General features: G+C 42.3%; 1 protein-coding gene and 4 non-coding genes across 5 annotated transcripts; 1 reads left to right on the forward strand and 4 right to left on the reverse strand.

Moving 5' to 3' along the window:
- Window positions 1–3,724: 3,724 nt before the first annotated feature.
- Abt1 (activator of basal transcription 1) lies at window positions 3,725–6,312 on the reverse strand. The gene is made up of 3 exons (XM_013035232.1): window positions 6,062–6,312; window positions 5,229–5,428; window positions 3,725–4,341 (listed from the first exon to the last, which is right to left on the reverse strand). The coding sequence occupies exons 1-3, from the start codon at window positions 6,297–6,299 to the stop codon at window positions 3,982–3,984; spliced, it is 798 nt and encodes a 265-aa protein (XP_012890686.1). The 5' UTR covers window positions 6,300–6,312; the 3' UTR covers window positions 3,725–3,981.
- A 2,064-nt stretch (window positions 6,313–8,376) lies between these two features.
- Window positions 8,377–8,468, reverse strand: Trnay-gua. The gene is given in 2 exon segments: window positions 8,377–8,412; window positions 8,432–8,468. It is a non-coding gene; the product is annotated as a tRNA-Tyr (tRNA).
- A 1,538-nt stretch (window positions 8,469–10,006) lies between these two features.
- On the reverse strand, window positions 10,007–10,095 carry Trnay-gua. The gene is given in 2 exon segments: window positions 10,007–10,042; window positions 10,059–10,095. It is a non-coding gene; the product is annotated as a tRNA-Tyr (tRNA).
- Window positions 10,096–12,430: 2,335 nt separating this feature from the next.
- Trnaa-agc lies at window positions 12,431–12,503 on the forward strand. Its single transcript has one exon. It is a non-coding gene; the product is annotated as a tRNA-Ala (tRNA).
- Window positions 12,504–14,616: 2,113 nt separating this feature from the next.
- Window positions 14,617–14,703, reverse strand: Trnay-gua. The gene is given in 2 exon segments: window positions 14,617–14,652; window positions 14,667–14,703. It is a non-coding gene; the product is annotated as a tRNA-Tyr (tRNA).
- Between the last annotated feature and the right edge of the window lie 43 nt (window positions 14,704–14,746).

Raw genomic sequence — 14,746 nt, forward strand, 5'->3', positions numbered from 1 at the left:
GACAAATATTTAAGAAATCACTTTTCCCTTTAGTATATTCAAATAGTTGTACAAAGGGTTTCAATTTAACATCCATTTACATATACAATGCATCTAGTCACCTAGCCCATCATTCCTCCTCCCTTTTCTGTGTTAATTTTTTTCTCAATATTATGTTCTTTCAAACTTTTAATTTTCCTTTTATTTACCCTATTGCCTGAGTTCTCTTCCTCTTTGCCTTTTCTTCCGCGATTACTTTCCTACTAAAGTTTTTCCCTTCTACAGCTGTTTTTTCCGTCTTTTACTTCCTCTCTCCCATACTTGCTTGACTTTTAATTCCCATGCTTGTATCTCCATCACACTTCTACTCTGTTGCCTGTTTCACAAACTTTCATTAACAGCTAAACTAAAAAGCTGATACTGTCACCCTTTAGCTACTTTGAAGCAAAAATTATGTTAAAAGAACAGTCTCTCAAATCACAGTGGCAGGAATTTTCACACATAAATCCAGATGAGAAAAACAGAAGACAAAAAAAAAGTGCAAAAGCATTGTTATAAGCACATATCAGGATAATATAACAAATGGGAAAGTTGAACCTCACCTAACAAAGCAATAAATTCAAGAATCAAAGTAATGAACACCAGTTTCTAAACTGCTTAGAGACAAACAGCAGCAGATTAACTCTTGAAGTGGAGGGAGTAAGGATGAAGGAGGTGGTGCTAAAAACCAGAATTCTATCTTCAAACCCTTCCCATTCCTTCCGTGTGCCTTCTGCTATCCTGGCAGAAAGCTGAAAGCTTATTATGGGCAGAGAAAAGCAAAAGATTTGTAGAGTGGGAGACACACTAGAGGTATTAAGTAGAACACAGAAAGAATTCAGTTTATCCATTGTGCATAGTAGGCACAGAAGATTCCCAAGCTTATAGCCTACAATCTTTTTGTTGTTGTTGTTGGTCGTGGGAGTTGAACTCTGGGTCTGGGCGCTGTCCCTCAGCTCTTCAACTCATGGTGAGTGCTCTACCACTTGAACCACAGCACCACTTCTGGTTTTCTGGTGGTTTACTGGAGATAAGTCTCACACATCCTTTTCTGCCCAGGCTGGCTTTGAACCACAATTCTCAGATCTCAGCCTCCTGAGTAGCTAAGATTACAGTCATGAGCCACCAGTGCCCAGCTAGTCTATAATCATTTTATAGCTCATTAAAAAATTTTAATTCCAATAAATGCAAGAAAAAATACTAAACATGTAAATATTAAAAACATTTTAATAACCAATATATAATGAATCCAGCCTGAACTGGATTACCAGAATTAACTGGTTAATAACTGGTTACAAGAATTAACATTGTCAAAAACTTACAAAAATCCTATAACTATGGGTGCCAGGACCACAGTAAACAGGGATGTTGGGGCTGGGAAGGTGGCTCAGTGGTAGAGTGCTTGCCTTGCATTCATGAGGCCCTGGGTTCGATTCCTCAGCACCACATAAGCAGAAAAAAAAAAGCCGGAAGTGGCGCTGTGGCTCAAGTGGTAGAGCGCTAGCCTTGAGCTGAAGAGCTGAGGGACAGCGCCTAGGCCCAGAGTTCAGGCCCCACGACTGGACCCAAAAAAAAAAGAAAGAAGAAAGTAAACAGGGATGTTACATGTTCATGTGTCTACATTTTGGAGGAACTTTTTTTTGCCAGCCCTGGAACTTGAACTGTGGTAATGGGTGCTATCCCTGGGCTTCTTTTGCTCAAGGCAAGTGCTCTACCATGAGCCACAGCACCACTTCCAGCTCTTCTGAGTAGTTCATTGGAGTTAACAGTCCCAAAGTTTCCTGCCTGGGATAACTTCAAACTGCAATCTCAGCTCTCAGCTTCCTGAGTAGCTATGATTACAGGCATGAACTGGCTTGGAGGAAATTTTTTTGATTAACATGGAAAAAGATTCTTAGCCAGATCACCCTAGGTTAAAATTCTGTTGCCATCCTTAAAATGTACTTGGTTTTTCCAAACACCTGGAGAATCAGGATGTAATGGTTAAAAGTATACGTTATTATCCGGGTGTTTGTCGCTCATGCTTGTGATCCTAGTACTCAAGACGCCGAGATCTAAGAATATTGGTTTGAAGCCAGCCTGTGTAGTGAAGTCCATGCAACTCTTATCTCCAATTAACCACCAGAAAACTGTTAGTGGAGCTGTAGCTCAAAGTGCTGGAGTGCTAGTCTTGAGCAGAAAATCTCAGGGACAGTGCCCAGGCCCTGAGTTAAAGCCCCACAACTGACATAAAGGAAAAAAAAAGTCCCATATAGGATCATTAAAAAAAAAAAAAATCCCACTAAATTTTATGCTTGTTTTGGAGGGGAAAACATGGAGTATGTACATTTGGTCAGATTGAACCCATAAATTTTTTAAAAAACAAAAGTTTGCTTTCAGAACTATTCTGATTTTTGTTAGAAATCACATATTACAGTTTTGATTCTGCAGACTCAACAGAAAACAGGTAATATGCTCAAATTAGGATTCATAGAGGAAAAAGAATCAAAGTAAAACTCAAAGATTTATAATCATAGTCTACCACTTCCACTCTGGATAATTTAATCTACATGAGATTTCTTAGTTTATAATGACACCCAAGTTTTTAGCTCCTTTTATTAAAAATATTTATTATAAAAGTGAGGTACAGAGGGCTAAGTTACATAAGTGAGGTAAAGAGTACATTTCTTTTTGGACAATGTCACCCTTTCATTCCTTTTAATAGCTTACCCTGGCCCAGTGAAGCCATCAGGCCTGCTTTAGAGCTTGCTTGTGAACCCCTTATCTAAGCCACAAGTGTCCCTCAGAACACTATTCCCAACTCCCTTCCTAGGCTTTGCTCACTTTTACACACTTTATTTGACGCACTTTATACAAAAAGTACTGTTCAACTGTTGGGGCACATATGGATCTTTAAGACTTCTACTGTCGTTTTCTCAGCTCAGTTTCCAGGAATGAACTAGGAAAATTTCAAATCTAACCCATCTCTGAAGGCTAATCACAAACCAAAAACATACTGAAAGCATTCCACTCCTACCATGGGCCCCTACTCTATCCCTTACATGTTTCTATCCCATTGTCACTGTTTCCTCACAGAGTGGCTTAATATATGTTGAATTACATGATTGATAAACTGAGCTAAGAAATTGGGTGGAAAAAAAAATCTGGATTAGAATGATGGACTAAATTAGATCTCCAAGACAAGAAGATAGAATGAGGGATCAGAAATGTGGCTTAGTGGTGAGAGTGCTTCCTAGCATGATGAAGCCCTGGGTTTGATTCCTCAGTACCACATAAACAGAAAAGGCCAGAAGCGATGCTGTGGCTCAAGTGGAAGAGCGCTAGCCTTGAACACAGAGAGGCTCAGGAACAGTGCCCAGGCCCTGAGTTCAAGCCCCAGAACTAGGGGGAGGGGGGGGAGGGAATGAATGTAAGTGACGGGAACAAGATCAAAGTTGAAACATTCAATGACTCTCACCCCTAAAGCTAAAAAAGCATCTATAAAGATATTTTAATTTTTTTCTTCTATAAATACATCTTGGAAAAAGGTTCCCCAACCCAATAACTACAATACCTGAAAACCTTTTCTAAATACAATAGACGTTGCTGCTACCCTTACCTGTAGTCAATATACAGACTAATGTTAGTCACTTTAGTTGAAAACAAAGGCCATTTGGGAGGCCAGAAGTGACCCCAGTGAAAAGGGGGCAAAGAACCACAAGTCAAACAAAGTGAAACAGGCATTTACTATAGTTATAACCATGTTAGTATGACATAAGTTATTTCATCCTGGCACTTAAGAGTGTTGGGGCAGCAAAGAGGCTTAACAAAAGCTCCATGTCTGAGACTTCACCAGCAACTACTGGACTGAGAAAAACAGAAAATGTGAGCATGGGCAGTCATTCATCATTCTAGCATGAGGTAGACAAGAAGCAGGGCTGTGCTAGGTGAAGACCACTCTGTCTCTCAGAAGTCCCTGGCTTGCTAGGATTCCTCCACATTCTCTGAAGATGAGGGGGCTCCAAAAATCCTGGCAAGGAGACCTCGGTTAGAACGGGCCTGGTCCTCGGCATTAGCCAGTCGAGCCCTTTCCCGTCCTCCTGGGCGTGCTTTCTTGGCCCTCAGCTCCTGTTCTGTGGGACGCTGGGCAAATGCCCAGGAGCTATCAGGCCGAGCTGTATCACCATCAGCAGCAAGGAAGCGTTTTCCTCTTTCCACACTTTGAAGATAGAAGTCAGTCTCACGCTTGGCCTGAGCCACCTCTGCTCTTAGACGTTGCCGGCGCACCTGGCGCTCAAAGGCAAGGTGTTCACTGAGATGGGACCATGTGAAACGGTGCAAATACTGTGGGCAAGAAAATTTAAGGAAAAAATGTTCACATATTTTCCCATTTCCCTCTGATTCTGTATCATCCTCCTAGCTTCCCTCAGATATGCACATATATATATGTATATATATGCATATATATGGACATATATATATATCATATATGTGGTCAAGAACATGGAGTCATTTAGAAATGAAACGATAAAGTGAGTGGAGGTCCTTTGTTTCTCCAGTCCTGTTTGTCATATCAACAGAGGGGACTAGCAGCTGCACTGGACATTGATGAAAATGAACTAAGAAATTCAAGGGCAGCAATGGGAGGGAGGGAATGAGAGGGAAAAGGAATAGCTTACACTAAGCAAAAGGAAAGAAATGTACATATCATCTGATGTGGAAGAAATAGTTATATTGTGAAAGCTCATAGAATTCACACACATTATAGACCATGATTATGATAACTTCCTAATATCACTATCTCACAATACTGTGAAATTTAATCTCAATAAAAAAAACTATTTAAAAAAAATAAGTAAAGCTCCTGCCAGGCGCTGGTGGCTCACACCTGTAATCCTAGCTACTCAGGAGGCTGAGATCTGAGGTTAAATCCGTGAGACTCATCTCCAATTAACCAACAGAAAACCGGAAGTGGTGCTGTGGCTCAAGTGATAGAGCGTTCACCTTGGGCTGAAAAGCTGAGGGGCAGTGCCCACGCTCAGAGTTCAACCCCACGACCGACCAAAAAAAAAAAAAAAAAAAAGCTCTTGTAGAATTCAACTGTTGAAAAAAAAAAAGTTCTAAATAGTGCAGATCAAGAAGGGAGAATGAGCCAACAAGAGATCACAGGATCAGGATCTCTTGGGGAAGAGGGGAGATTAGAAGTATAGCATTAAGACCTATAGTCTCACCTTAAGATTCCAAAGATCATAACGGAAGGGGCTGCGCTTGCGGGCACCCATAGGCGTGTTGTGTAGACTGGCTGCCACCCGCTTGGCTATGCGTTTGTCTCGGAATTCCACCCAGCCCTCAGTATAGTCTTTGCTGTACTTGGATCCCTTTTTTCCTCCCGAAGCTGCTGCCGCCTTCTTCTTGCGTCTCACAAACTGATCTGGGGGATCAAAGACAAACAGTGGTCTAGAAGTCCCAGGCAACACCTGCTCCCACGCATGTCCCACTGGCCATGATGTTTTCCAAACCTGACAGCGGAGGTCCCAATTTTCCAATTCGATGGAAAGGAATAATCTGTGAGGTCTCATTCAACCCTCTCTTCAAATAATATCCCTTCATCAGGCCTCTAAATGGACCCGAATCAGCACCTAACCCCAATTCCGTATATGGTCTGCAAATGGGGGCTGGGAGAGGGCAATCACACGCTCTCTTTTGACAGAGATGTACGTGTTCAGCTTGGTAGAAATGCCAGAGGCTTATTCCAGTTGTACTCATTTAACAAATTGTTAAAAAAAAAAAAACTGTTCCGGAGAGGTGTGAGGAGCCAGAATTAGAACCCAAGCGTTAACAATCCAAGAATTAAGGCCCCACAAGGCACACCTGCGACCCGCCCGCCCCTTTTCCCTCCGCCCCACGCCTTCTCCTCCTAGGCTGCACACTACCGGTTTACCTGCCAGAAAGAGGGAACCAGCCCCTCAACGCGGCGTCGCAGACGGGGCAGCGAAGGTGTGCACCCCCTGGCCTTGGGTGCCACCCACCCGCCGCCCTTCCCCATCTGGGACTGTGAGCTTACCTTCAGCCTGGAAAAAAACGCGTCCGACCTCACCGTAGGCGCTGAGAAGGTTGCGGACGTGCAAGGGCCGGAATCGCGGCGGGATGTGGCCCAAGTACACAATCCCTGGAACGATCCGCTTCTTGCTGCCGCGAGCCGCTTCGTCGGGTTCACCCTGCTCCTCCTCCAACTCTGGCTTCTGGTCTGTCCCTTCCAGAAGGTCCGGCTCGGTGGGGGACAGCGACTCCTCTCCCTCCATGTTGGCCGGTACGAGTAACACGACACCCGTAAAGCAGTCGGTGCCGACTGACGCGCGTCTGTGCGACGGCCTTTGGGGGCGGAACCGAGGGAAAATTACCCAATGAAATAAAACGATACTGCTGCCTGCGGCGAGGGGCGGGGCCTAGGAGGTAATTACCCAGTGAAATAAAATGATACTCCCGGGTCCCGGAAAAGGCAAGAAGGTTGGTAGCCAAAGGGGGGGGAGTCTCCCGGCGGTGAGGAAGTTCAGAGTGCTGGGGACAGTGTGAGAAGTTCTCCAGAGGCAAACCCATATAGTTCTCGAGTTGGTGTAGCGGAGGTGGAAATAGACACTGGGATGTTACCAGAGGCGGAATGCCTTGCGACGTAAAAAGGGCGCCGCCTTGTGACGTAATAAGGGCGCCACAGGGTCTTCCAGGAACTCTAGAACTTCACTTTGGAGTGTCTGTTCTAACGGCCGGGGGTCCTGGTACGAGTGCGAATGTGGCTGACTCACGCCTCGACGTTCATAAGTTTCAACTTACAAATTTAAGTGTTGATGTTGTACTTGGTTTTTTTTTTCCAAGTTCGAGGTGTGAGGATCGTGGTTCCAAGCCATCCCTTGGCTGTGAGGCCTGGAATTAACCACCGAAAGTACTGGACGTGAAGTTATATTATGGCTCAACGAAGTCCCAGAGTTCAAGCCCCAGGACCCGAACCAGAGAGAGACAGAGATTTAATGTAGTTTGTCTTTTACAATTGTAGTTCCCTTTGGGGAATTTAATTGAATTTGTTTTGTTTTTAACTTAAAATGTAGAGAGAGAGGAGAGAGGTTTAGTGTGGTTAGTCTTTGCAATTGTAGTTGGTGATTTTACCTTTTGGGAAATTAAGCTTTTGCTTTTAACTTAAGGTTTTTAATTTGACCCTGTGGCCTTTTTTAATGTAGCCTGAGTGATCTAAAGAACTAGTTTGGCTCCTGTTACGCTTATGGGTTGCTATAGTGTCCACATAAATACATATATATTGAAAATACTCGAGCTTTCCTCCCACAGCGGTTTCGCTTTCCTCTTTTCACGAGGTCTGACTACTTTATCCGACAAGACTGGACTGTAAATCCTTTTTCCCGCCCCGCCCTACGCAGCCGCGGTCCTCACCAGGCTTCAAGGGCTGCGATCTTCCCGGGGAAGGATAGGAGGGCGTACCGGCACACACATAACCCCCCCACACACCCTACCCTTCTACAAAGGTTGGGGTTCCTCCCCTTTTGGAAGCTCTGGGTCTTTCTACGGGCCCCAACTGCTTGGCCGATGCAGAGACAGACAGCATCGGGAACTATGTATTTAAAACATATAGTCTACTTTCGCGTGCTGGCCTAGGATATTTAAGAACCATCGAAGCACACCGCCTCTTGCTGGGGCTTAACTTTCCTCCCAGCTCCAGCCAAGTAGCCCAGAGTACAAAACCGTGTTCAAAGTTAAGAGATGAAAATATTAGCAGGACGGACCCTGAGCGCATTTCTGAAGCACCAGGGGCCCAGCGCTCTTTCTAAAGGTTCTCAGATGCCGGTTTCATTCATTTTACTGAGAACTTTACAGCAGTTGCCCTGGATTCCTTTCATGACGGTACGTTTTTAAATTCTTAACACTGAACGTCTTCAAACAATATCCATGAGTAAAACGGCACATCTTGGGGTTACTTCAAAAGATCGGAAACTTAAGGGGTGGGAGATGGGGGAAGGGGTGGAGACACATAGAGACAGATAGTGCGAGAGTGTGTCCTGTGTGTCGATGTGATGCTAAATGGTAGCCTTCAATAATGGTTTTCTTAAACATTTGTGTATGTTTGAGATTATTAGTAATAACATGTTTATTAACGTTAAATAGTAATGTGACTGAAGGTCCTAAAGGACCATCCAATCTCCAAAAGCAAGTGAAAAGAGTATCTTGATGTCAAGATGTCTTTCATTCCCAATCCTGCTGTTGTTTCTCTACCCGGAAAACCTACCTGGTTTTCGAGACTACTTCCTTAACAGTAGTGGGCAGGGGATTCTTGATTTTAGTCTGTAAATTTAGCTGAAGGCCATTCAAAATATTCGTTCCTTCGAGCCGGATTCGAACCAGCGACCTAAGGATGACCATTAACCAGGAAATTCTACAGTCCTCCGCTCTACCAACTGAGCTATCGAAGGATTCACAATGGACCGTTTTTAAAACAGACTAAAGCAGTTTAAACAGGTGTTGATGGTTTGATTGGTGCCTGTAATTTAGTTTCTTTTGCTAGATAAACTTCAAAAGTCCTTTAGGATGTTAGAAATGTTTAAAAACTGATCGGACTAGTAATTGTACAATCATATAAAAAAACTTTCCCCATGTAATTGTAACCCCTCTGTACAGTATCTTCATAGTAAAAAATAAATAAAATAAAAACTTTCTTTGAACAGTTAAGATGTGTGCTTTTTAGTGTGTTTCACATAGGTCTTTAATATGTTCCCTGTTTGTATAGTATAAATAGAACTATCTCCGGTATTGTACTTGTCCTCCCGACTTGCCTCCTGGGCAAAAGTGAGGCCTCAGCCCTCCATGCTTGCCCCGGAAGCTCCGGTGCTCCCGCTCCTTCGCCCTCACTGTGGAGCCCACAGAGAGGATCCCCGTAGTGCCCCCCACCCTTCTTTTCGAATTCATGCCTACATCGTTCATATCTATTGCCGTTGCTGGAGTGTGGTTGAGGCTCCTATAGAATTTTTCACTCCGTTGTAATCACGAAACTACTAAAATATTCAAATATCTACATTATAAAAATACCGTTGTGGGTTTTTTCGTTGTTGTTTTTTTTTCTTTTTAGTTTTGAGACAGGGTCTGGTTATGTAGCTGTGAACTCATAATCCTCCAGCCCCAGTCTCCACAGGCAGGACTGGGACTGGGATTACACATGTACACCAACGTTTTCAATTTTTGCTCCCCACTCCTAGTAAGGAGGAGGGACAGGACTGAAAAAATGGATTTCATCCCCCTTTTCATCGTTAACCCTGACCTTTTCTAAACAATGCAACAAGGGGCGGAGAATAAATCTTGAATAGGATTGGGGAAAGATGGGGGTCACGTGACGTCAGTGGGCTGAACTGAGGTTAGCGCCGCGGGGGACTCGCCCAACTTTCTTTTGGTTATTTTTGAAATGGTCTTTAATAAAATGTATTCAAAAGACACCATGATTACAAAGGATCCCAAAGGCTGTGCTGTCTCATATCTTAATCTTGAGTAAAGAAAAAAAGAAGTGAGACTCTTGCCGGCCGGACGCCTTTCGTATTTCTGAACTTTTCAGGCTCCTCTCTGAACTCGTCCACCAGGCTTTGGCTCTCGGTTGCTTGATCCGTTGTTAACTCAGTTGGAGGAAGGAGAAGGAAAGAAAAAAAACAAAACAAAACAAAAAAAAAAACTACATCTGGTTAGCACTGCAGAGGGAAGGGGGGGGGGGGGGGGGGGCTATAGGGGGGGATGGTTTAAGGAGGGAGGGTGCTGTGAGAAATGAAAGAAGTTAACACCTCCTTCGAAAACACCTTTTTCAAAACAAACTACCCTTTCCGTATTTCTGGTTTATTCTGGACATAGACATAAATTTAAAAGGCCAGTTTATGTTTGAAAATATCTGAGTGACAATTTACTTCTTAACTCATTCTAGTTTTATTTTAAACAGTTTTGGTCTACGGGTTTTTATAAAAAAGAGTCTGTGTCCTTCGAGCCGGATTCGAACCAGCGACCTAAGGATAGCCATCACAATCCTACTACAGTCCTCCGCTCTACCAACTGAGCTATCGAAGGGCACACATCAATCCCTCCTCTGTAATGTCCTAAAATAAAGTCTATCTGGTGACTGTTGCTTGATTATATACAAAGTATAGGTAGTTTAACACTTTTAAATAAGTGTTCTCTATAAATATGCTGATAGTTTATTTCACAGGTTTACATAGGTAAAACCCATTTTGGTTTTGTAAAGTTCTTCATTTTAGACATCAAGATATCTAATGTACATCTTAAAAATCCTAATAAGATTCTCCTCCTCCTCCTCCTCCTCCTCCTCTCATATTTTCTAGAATGAATCTCTCAGGTGACACCAAGGTCCTGCTGTGCTGATTACTTCTCATTTGTCCCTCAGAAGTACCTGAGTTTGATAAGTGATGTGTTTGTCCTAAATTCAGACAACTAAGGTGAAGAGGATCCCAGAACTGTGAACAAATATTGGCAGGTGTGTTTTGGTACCTCTCTCTCTTTCCGCAATTCAAATGGAAAACAATTATTAACAATTAATAAAACTTGAATGTGAATTGTAAAATGCTCCAGTTTTTCACATACTTCTGGACATCCAAGAGGTTGGAGAATTTAATACTTAAGCAATGTTAAGGAAAATCAGAACTCCCAACTCATGGCTACAAGACTCAAACTAGCCAGTTTAGTCAGTGAGACCAAGCTATGGGATTGGGCTAATATTCTTTCACTAAACCTCTGATAGATTCTAGAAAAAGAGTAAACAGAGCCTACACCAGGTAAAATTCATTGAAGGACAAGTAAGGAGAAATTTTAGTTGGTTAACAACTTTTGGTAAGTATTAAAAAATAAGATTTTCCAACATTTTATAATTTATAATTTCTTCACTACAGTAACAATGTATCTCTGCCTATGAAAACTACTAAATTGGTGGGAGAGGAGTGGGGAAGGTGGGAAGGGAAGGGATAGTGTGAGAAAAAGAAGGGAGATACAAAGCTCAACAAGAAATGTACTCATTACCTTACTCATGTAAGTGTATCCACTCTGTATGGCATCTTTACAATAAAATAAAAATTTATACGTTAAAAAAAAAACAGAAATGGTGCTGTGGCTCAAGTGGTAGAGCACTAGCCATGAATACAAAGAGGCTCAGAGACAGCACCCAGACCCTCAGTTCAGGCCTTACAACAGAAAAAACATAATATTTGAACAATTTTTTAAAACTACTAAATTAAAGGAAATATTCTCTATATTCAGCACAAGACAAAGACATCATTTTACTAAAATTATTTAACCCCTCCACATTCTTATTTACGAACTTTCCCTGTTGAATCGCACCTTACAGTGAAAACACTAACTATAAAGCATTTTTTGAAACATCAAGGACATATATGTCAGTCTGATACACACTTTTCTAGGTGTTTTTTAATGGGGGACTTTATTGTCAGTCATTCCTCCTTTAAACATGAGTTTTGAACTCTTTCTTTGAAGGGAAGGAAGGGCTTCTTTCCACGGAGAATTATACCCTGCTTGTCAGCCCTGTTTGTAATGAAAAAGGAAAAGAGAGAAGAATGAGGAGAAAGAAGAAAAGGAAGGAAAGAAAGATGACCAACCACCAACTATTAAGGGCAGTCTAAAACTCTTTGAAAGTCGGTTAAGAATGATGCCCTGCACAGCATAAAGGCATGTAGTTGTTTTCTTACATAAACTTCACCTCGATTTCGATTTTATCATCTTGCTCCAATTTCACTAAACCCAAAAAAGGAAGTCGCTTTTGATGCAATTTCAGGAAAAGAAGCAATTGAGATGTCAAATCTGCTTAAATCTCAAGCCGTAAATAGACTAGCTTGTTTGTCTTTTGATCTGTTTGTATACTCTTGAACTGTGCATATATTTGTAAACCCTTGAAACTTGGCCTACAGAAGCCAGAATGAAGAGAAATTAAATGGTGAAGCGCGCCCCCTCGTGGCTATGCGGCCCACGAAAGGCAGGTCTTCAGAGGCTGGTAGTTAACTCGAAAATCTGCTTCTAGGAGCAGTTAACTACTAGACATTTTAGGGGTTCGAGGTTTGATGGAAATGTATTATGTGGGCCAAAGCTAGCCTCGTTGCGTGAGAATTTTTTTTTTCTTGGTTGAATCCACTGTTTCCTTCCAGGACCTGGTTTCCATTCGTAGGACCCCGGCATTGAATTTTTATCTAAGATTCTAGCTCCCACCCACTGGGTGAGCAACGGACACTTTTAAAGGTTTCGGGTGGCGTTGATTGTTGAAGATCTGCACTTAACCCTTCTTCTTATTGGTCAGTGGTAAGTGTCAATCAAAGTGTCAGCGAGTCCTGAATTACTTCCTGATATCAAAAAGGGTAAAGGCTGCAGTCTGGTATACTCAGGTGGGGAATTAGCTCAAATGGTAGAGCGCTCGCTTAGCATGCGAGAGGTAGCGGGATCGATGCCCGCATTCTCCAGTTTTGTTTTGTGTTTTTTTTTTATGCTTATCTTCCTTTATTTGTTTCCTTGTATTAGCTAAGCAAGTAGAAAAGAAATTGTTGGCAGGTGACTGAAAATAAGACTGAATTTTTAGCCTCTGGTTGGGAGTATTCTACAGTACAACAAATACAAAGAGTTGCTTTACTACACACACACATACACACACACACACACACATACACACATTTTCACACTACGTTAAACTCATTCAATCTGAAAAATGTGATTCTCTTGCAGAAACACGATGGCCACTTCACCGTCATCCAGCTGGTCGGTATCCTTTACTTCCTTATTTTTGCTACTGTCTTCTGAAACACAAACATAACAACGGGAACCCATCTTCCAAAACAGATGGTTCATTTTTCCTTGAAGACCTAGAATTTCCCCTCAGTAGCCGTGAAGAACTAGGGGCTAGTGGATGTTTTTCTCATCTTAAGTTTTGCTATGAACCAAGCTGAGTTCTTTGGGATTTTTTTTATGCTTTGCCGATGCAGATCTGAATTTTGGTTCCTACAACTGAATTTGCAAAGTACACGTCCGTTATTTGCGTGTTAATATTACATTTTTTATTCACAGAATCTATTCATAGACTTCAAATTCTTATAAGTAGCAAATGCACTCACGTTACCTTATGAGATGGTGGGAAAACAAAGATTATGTATGTGTGAATTTTGTTTTAGTTTTCCCATACACTATTCCTAGTCCCTAGTCTGTGTGGTGGTGGTGGTGGTGGTGGTGATTCATGTTTGCTACAGGCAGAATGTTACCCAGATGTGGCCAAGAATTTTATCTGGGTTGTTATTTATTTCTCCTTGAACAGAAAGCCTAGTCAGAACTATCTAATGACATTCATATTCATGACCCAAAAATTGCCTTTGAAAAATAAATATAGCCATTTTCTTTTGCCCTCAACTGGCTTTCAAAAAGCAAGCTGCCAGGTTAGACCATTCTCTAGCCTAGTATAAACAGGAATAGTGTGCAATGCATTTTAGGAGAGTTCTCAAACCACAACAACCCTAATTCAACAAGCTTGGGCTTCCTTCTATATTCATTATTAATTCTCAAGATGAGTATGATGCACTCCAAAATAAGATAATTATTTGCTTACAAAGTAAAAGTTATACACCATGGGAAGGAAAAGAACAAAACTGCTAGATACAAAAATCTTTATACAACTTTTCTGTATTTTGATCTAGTATATTTAGCGTTACTTTGATGTAATACCTGCATCATCAAGGATTCTTCCATAGTATTTAAGATCACATTTTAAAGTGAGGCGTTAGATTAATTCGAAATTGGCACAAAATTAGCAAGTGGATTCTACTATTTAGAGATCTCTATTTTTTCCCCAAATCATCCCCTTGTGGGTAGGAAGTCCGCTTATGGATTATTTTCTTAAATTGTTGTTTTCTCTTTCAAACAGGATTATTGAAAATCCACCTGTGCTATTTGAACTACCACCACCTGTCTCAAATCCAAAGTGGCCCAAGCACAGAAGGGCTGTGAAAAAGAAATCTCCCCCCCAGGTGATTCTGATGTGCACCATTTTTCACAAATGCGGCTCCCGACCTCCACCAAAAAAAAGACATAATTAAACAAAACAAAACAAAAGGCAAATAGACCCCCTGGATTTTATTTCTGCCCCGGGCCCTGTGCGAGGCTCGTGCACTGGCGTTCCAGCCACTCAGAATTTACTAGCCACAAGGGGGCGCGCGAATACCACCTATTACCGGCTGGCTCGAGGGTTTTTCCCACCAGTGGTCTCCACGGCCTGGCTGTGGACCCAAGGTTAAGGTGTGAAGACGGTTCTCTGGACTCCATAACACAGTGAGAAACGCCTCCGATTCGCTTTGTCAGGACTGGGGGCCTTCCTGAAGATTGAATTGTGTGAACTACAGGGTCGAAGTCGGATAGCGAGTATGAAGATGTTAGAGGATTCATGTTTTAAATTAGTTTCGTCACAGATCGATTACAGTTTCGAAGCCATTCTTTGGACGATTGGTGCAACTGGAATACATCTGAGGGCGAAAACCTTCCTTAGAAGGGAAATGTTCTGTAAAAACAAAGAGAAATGGCCAAAAGGTTGGGAGTTCCTTCGAGCCGGATTCGAACCAGCGACCTAAGGATGACTGGGCTCTCCTCTACAGTCCTCCGCTCTACCAACTGAGCTATCGAAGGACTCACGCGGAAGGCCTCTCCCGCTGGGGATGCCATCTCTGTG

The sequence above is a fragment of the Dipodomys ordii genome, unplaced genomic scaffold (genome assembly GCF_000151885.1).
Source record: "Dipodomys ordii isolate 6190 unplaced genomic scaffold, Dord_2.0 Scaffold206, whole genome shotgun sequence".
Lineage (NCBI taxonomy): Eukaryota > Metazoa > Chordata > Mammalia > Rodentia > Heteromyidae > Dipodomys > Dipodomys ordii.

What these genes read in the sequence shown, in the direction of transcription:
- Abt1 (XM_013035232.1), bottom strand. Translation starts at nt 6,299, where the DNA reads ATGGAGGGAGAGGAGTCGCTGTCCCCCACCGAGCCGGACCTTCTGGAA. An exon ending in CGTTTTTTTCCAGGCTGAAG is followed by an intron (nt 5,429 to 6,061) that starts GTAAGCTCACAG and finishes TTGATCCCCCAG; the next exon opens with ATCAGTTTGTGAGACGCAAG. An exon ending in ATGATCTTTGGAATCTTAAG is followed by an intron (nt 4,342 to 5,228) that starts GTGAGACTATAG and finishes TCTTGCCCACAG; the next exon opens with TATTTGCACCGTTTCACATG.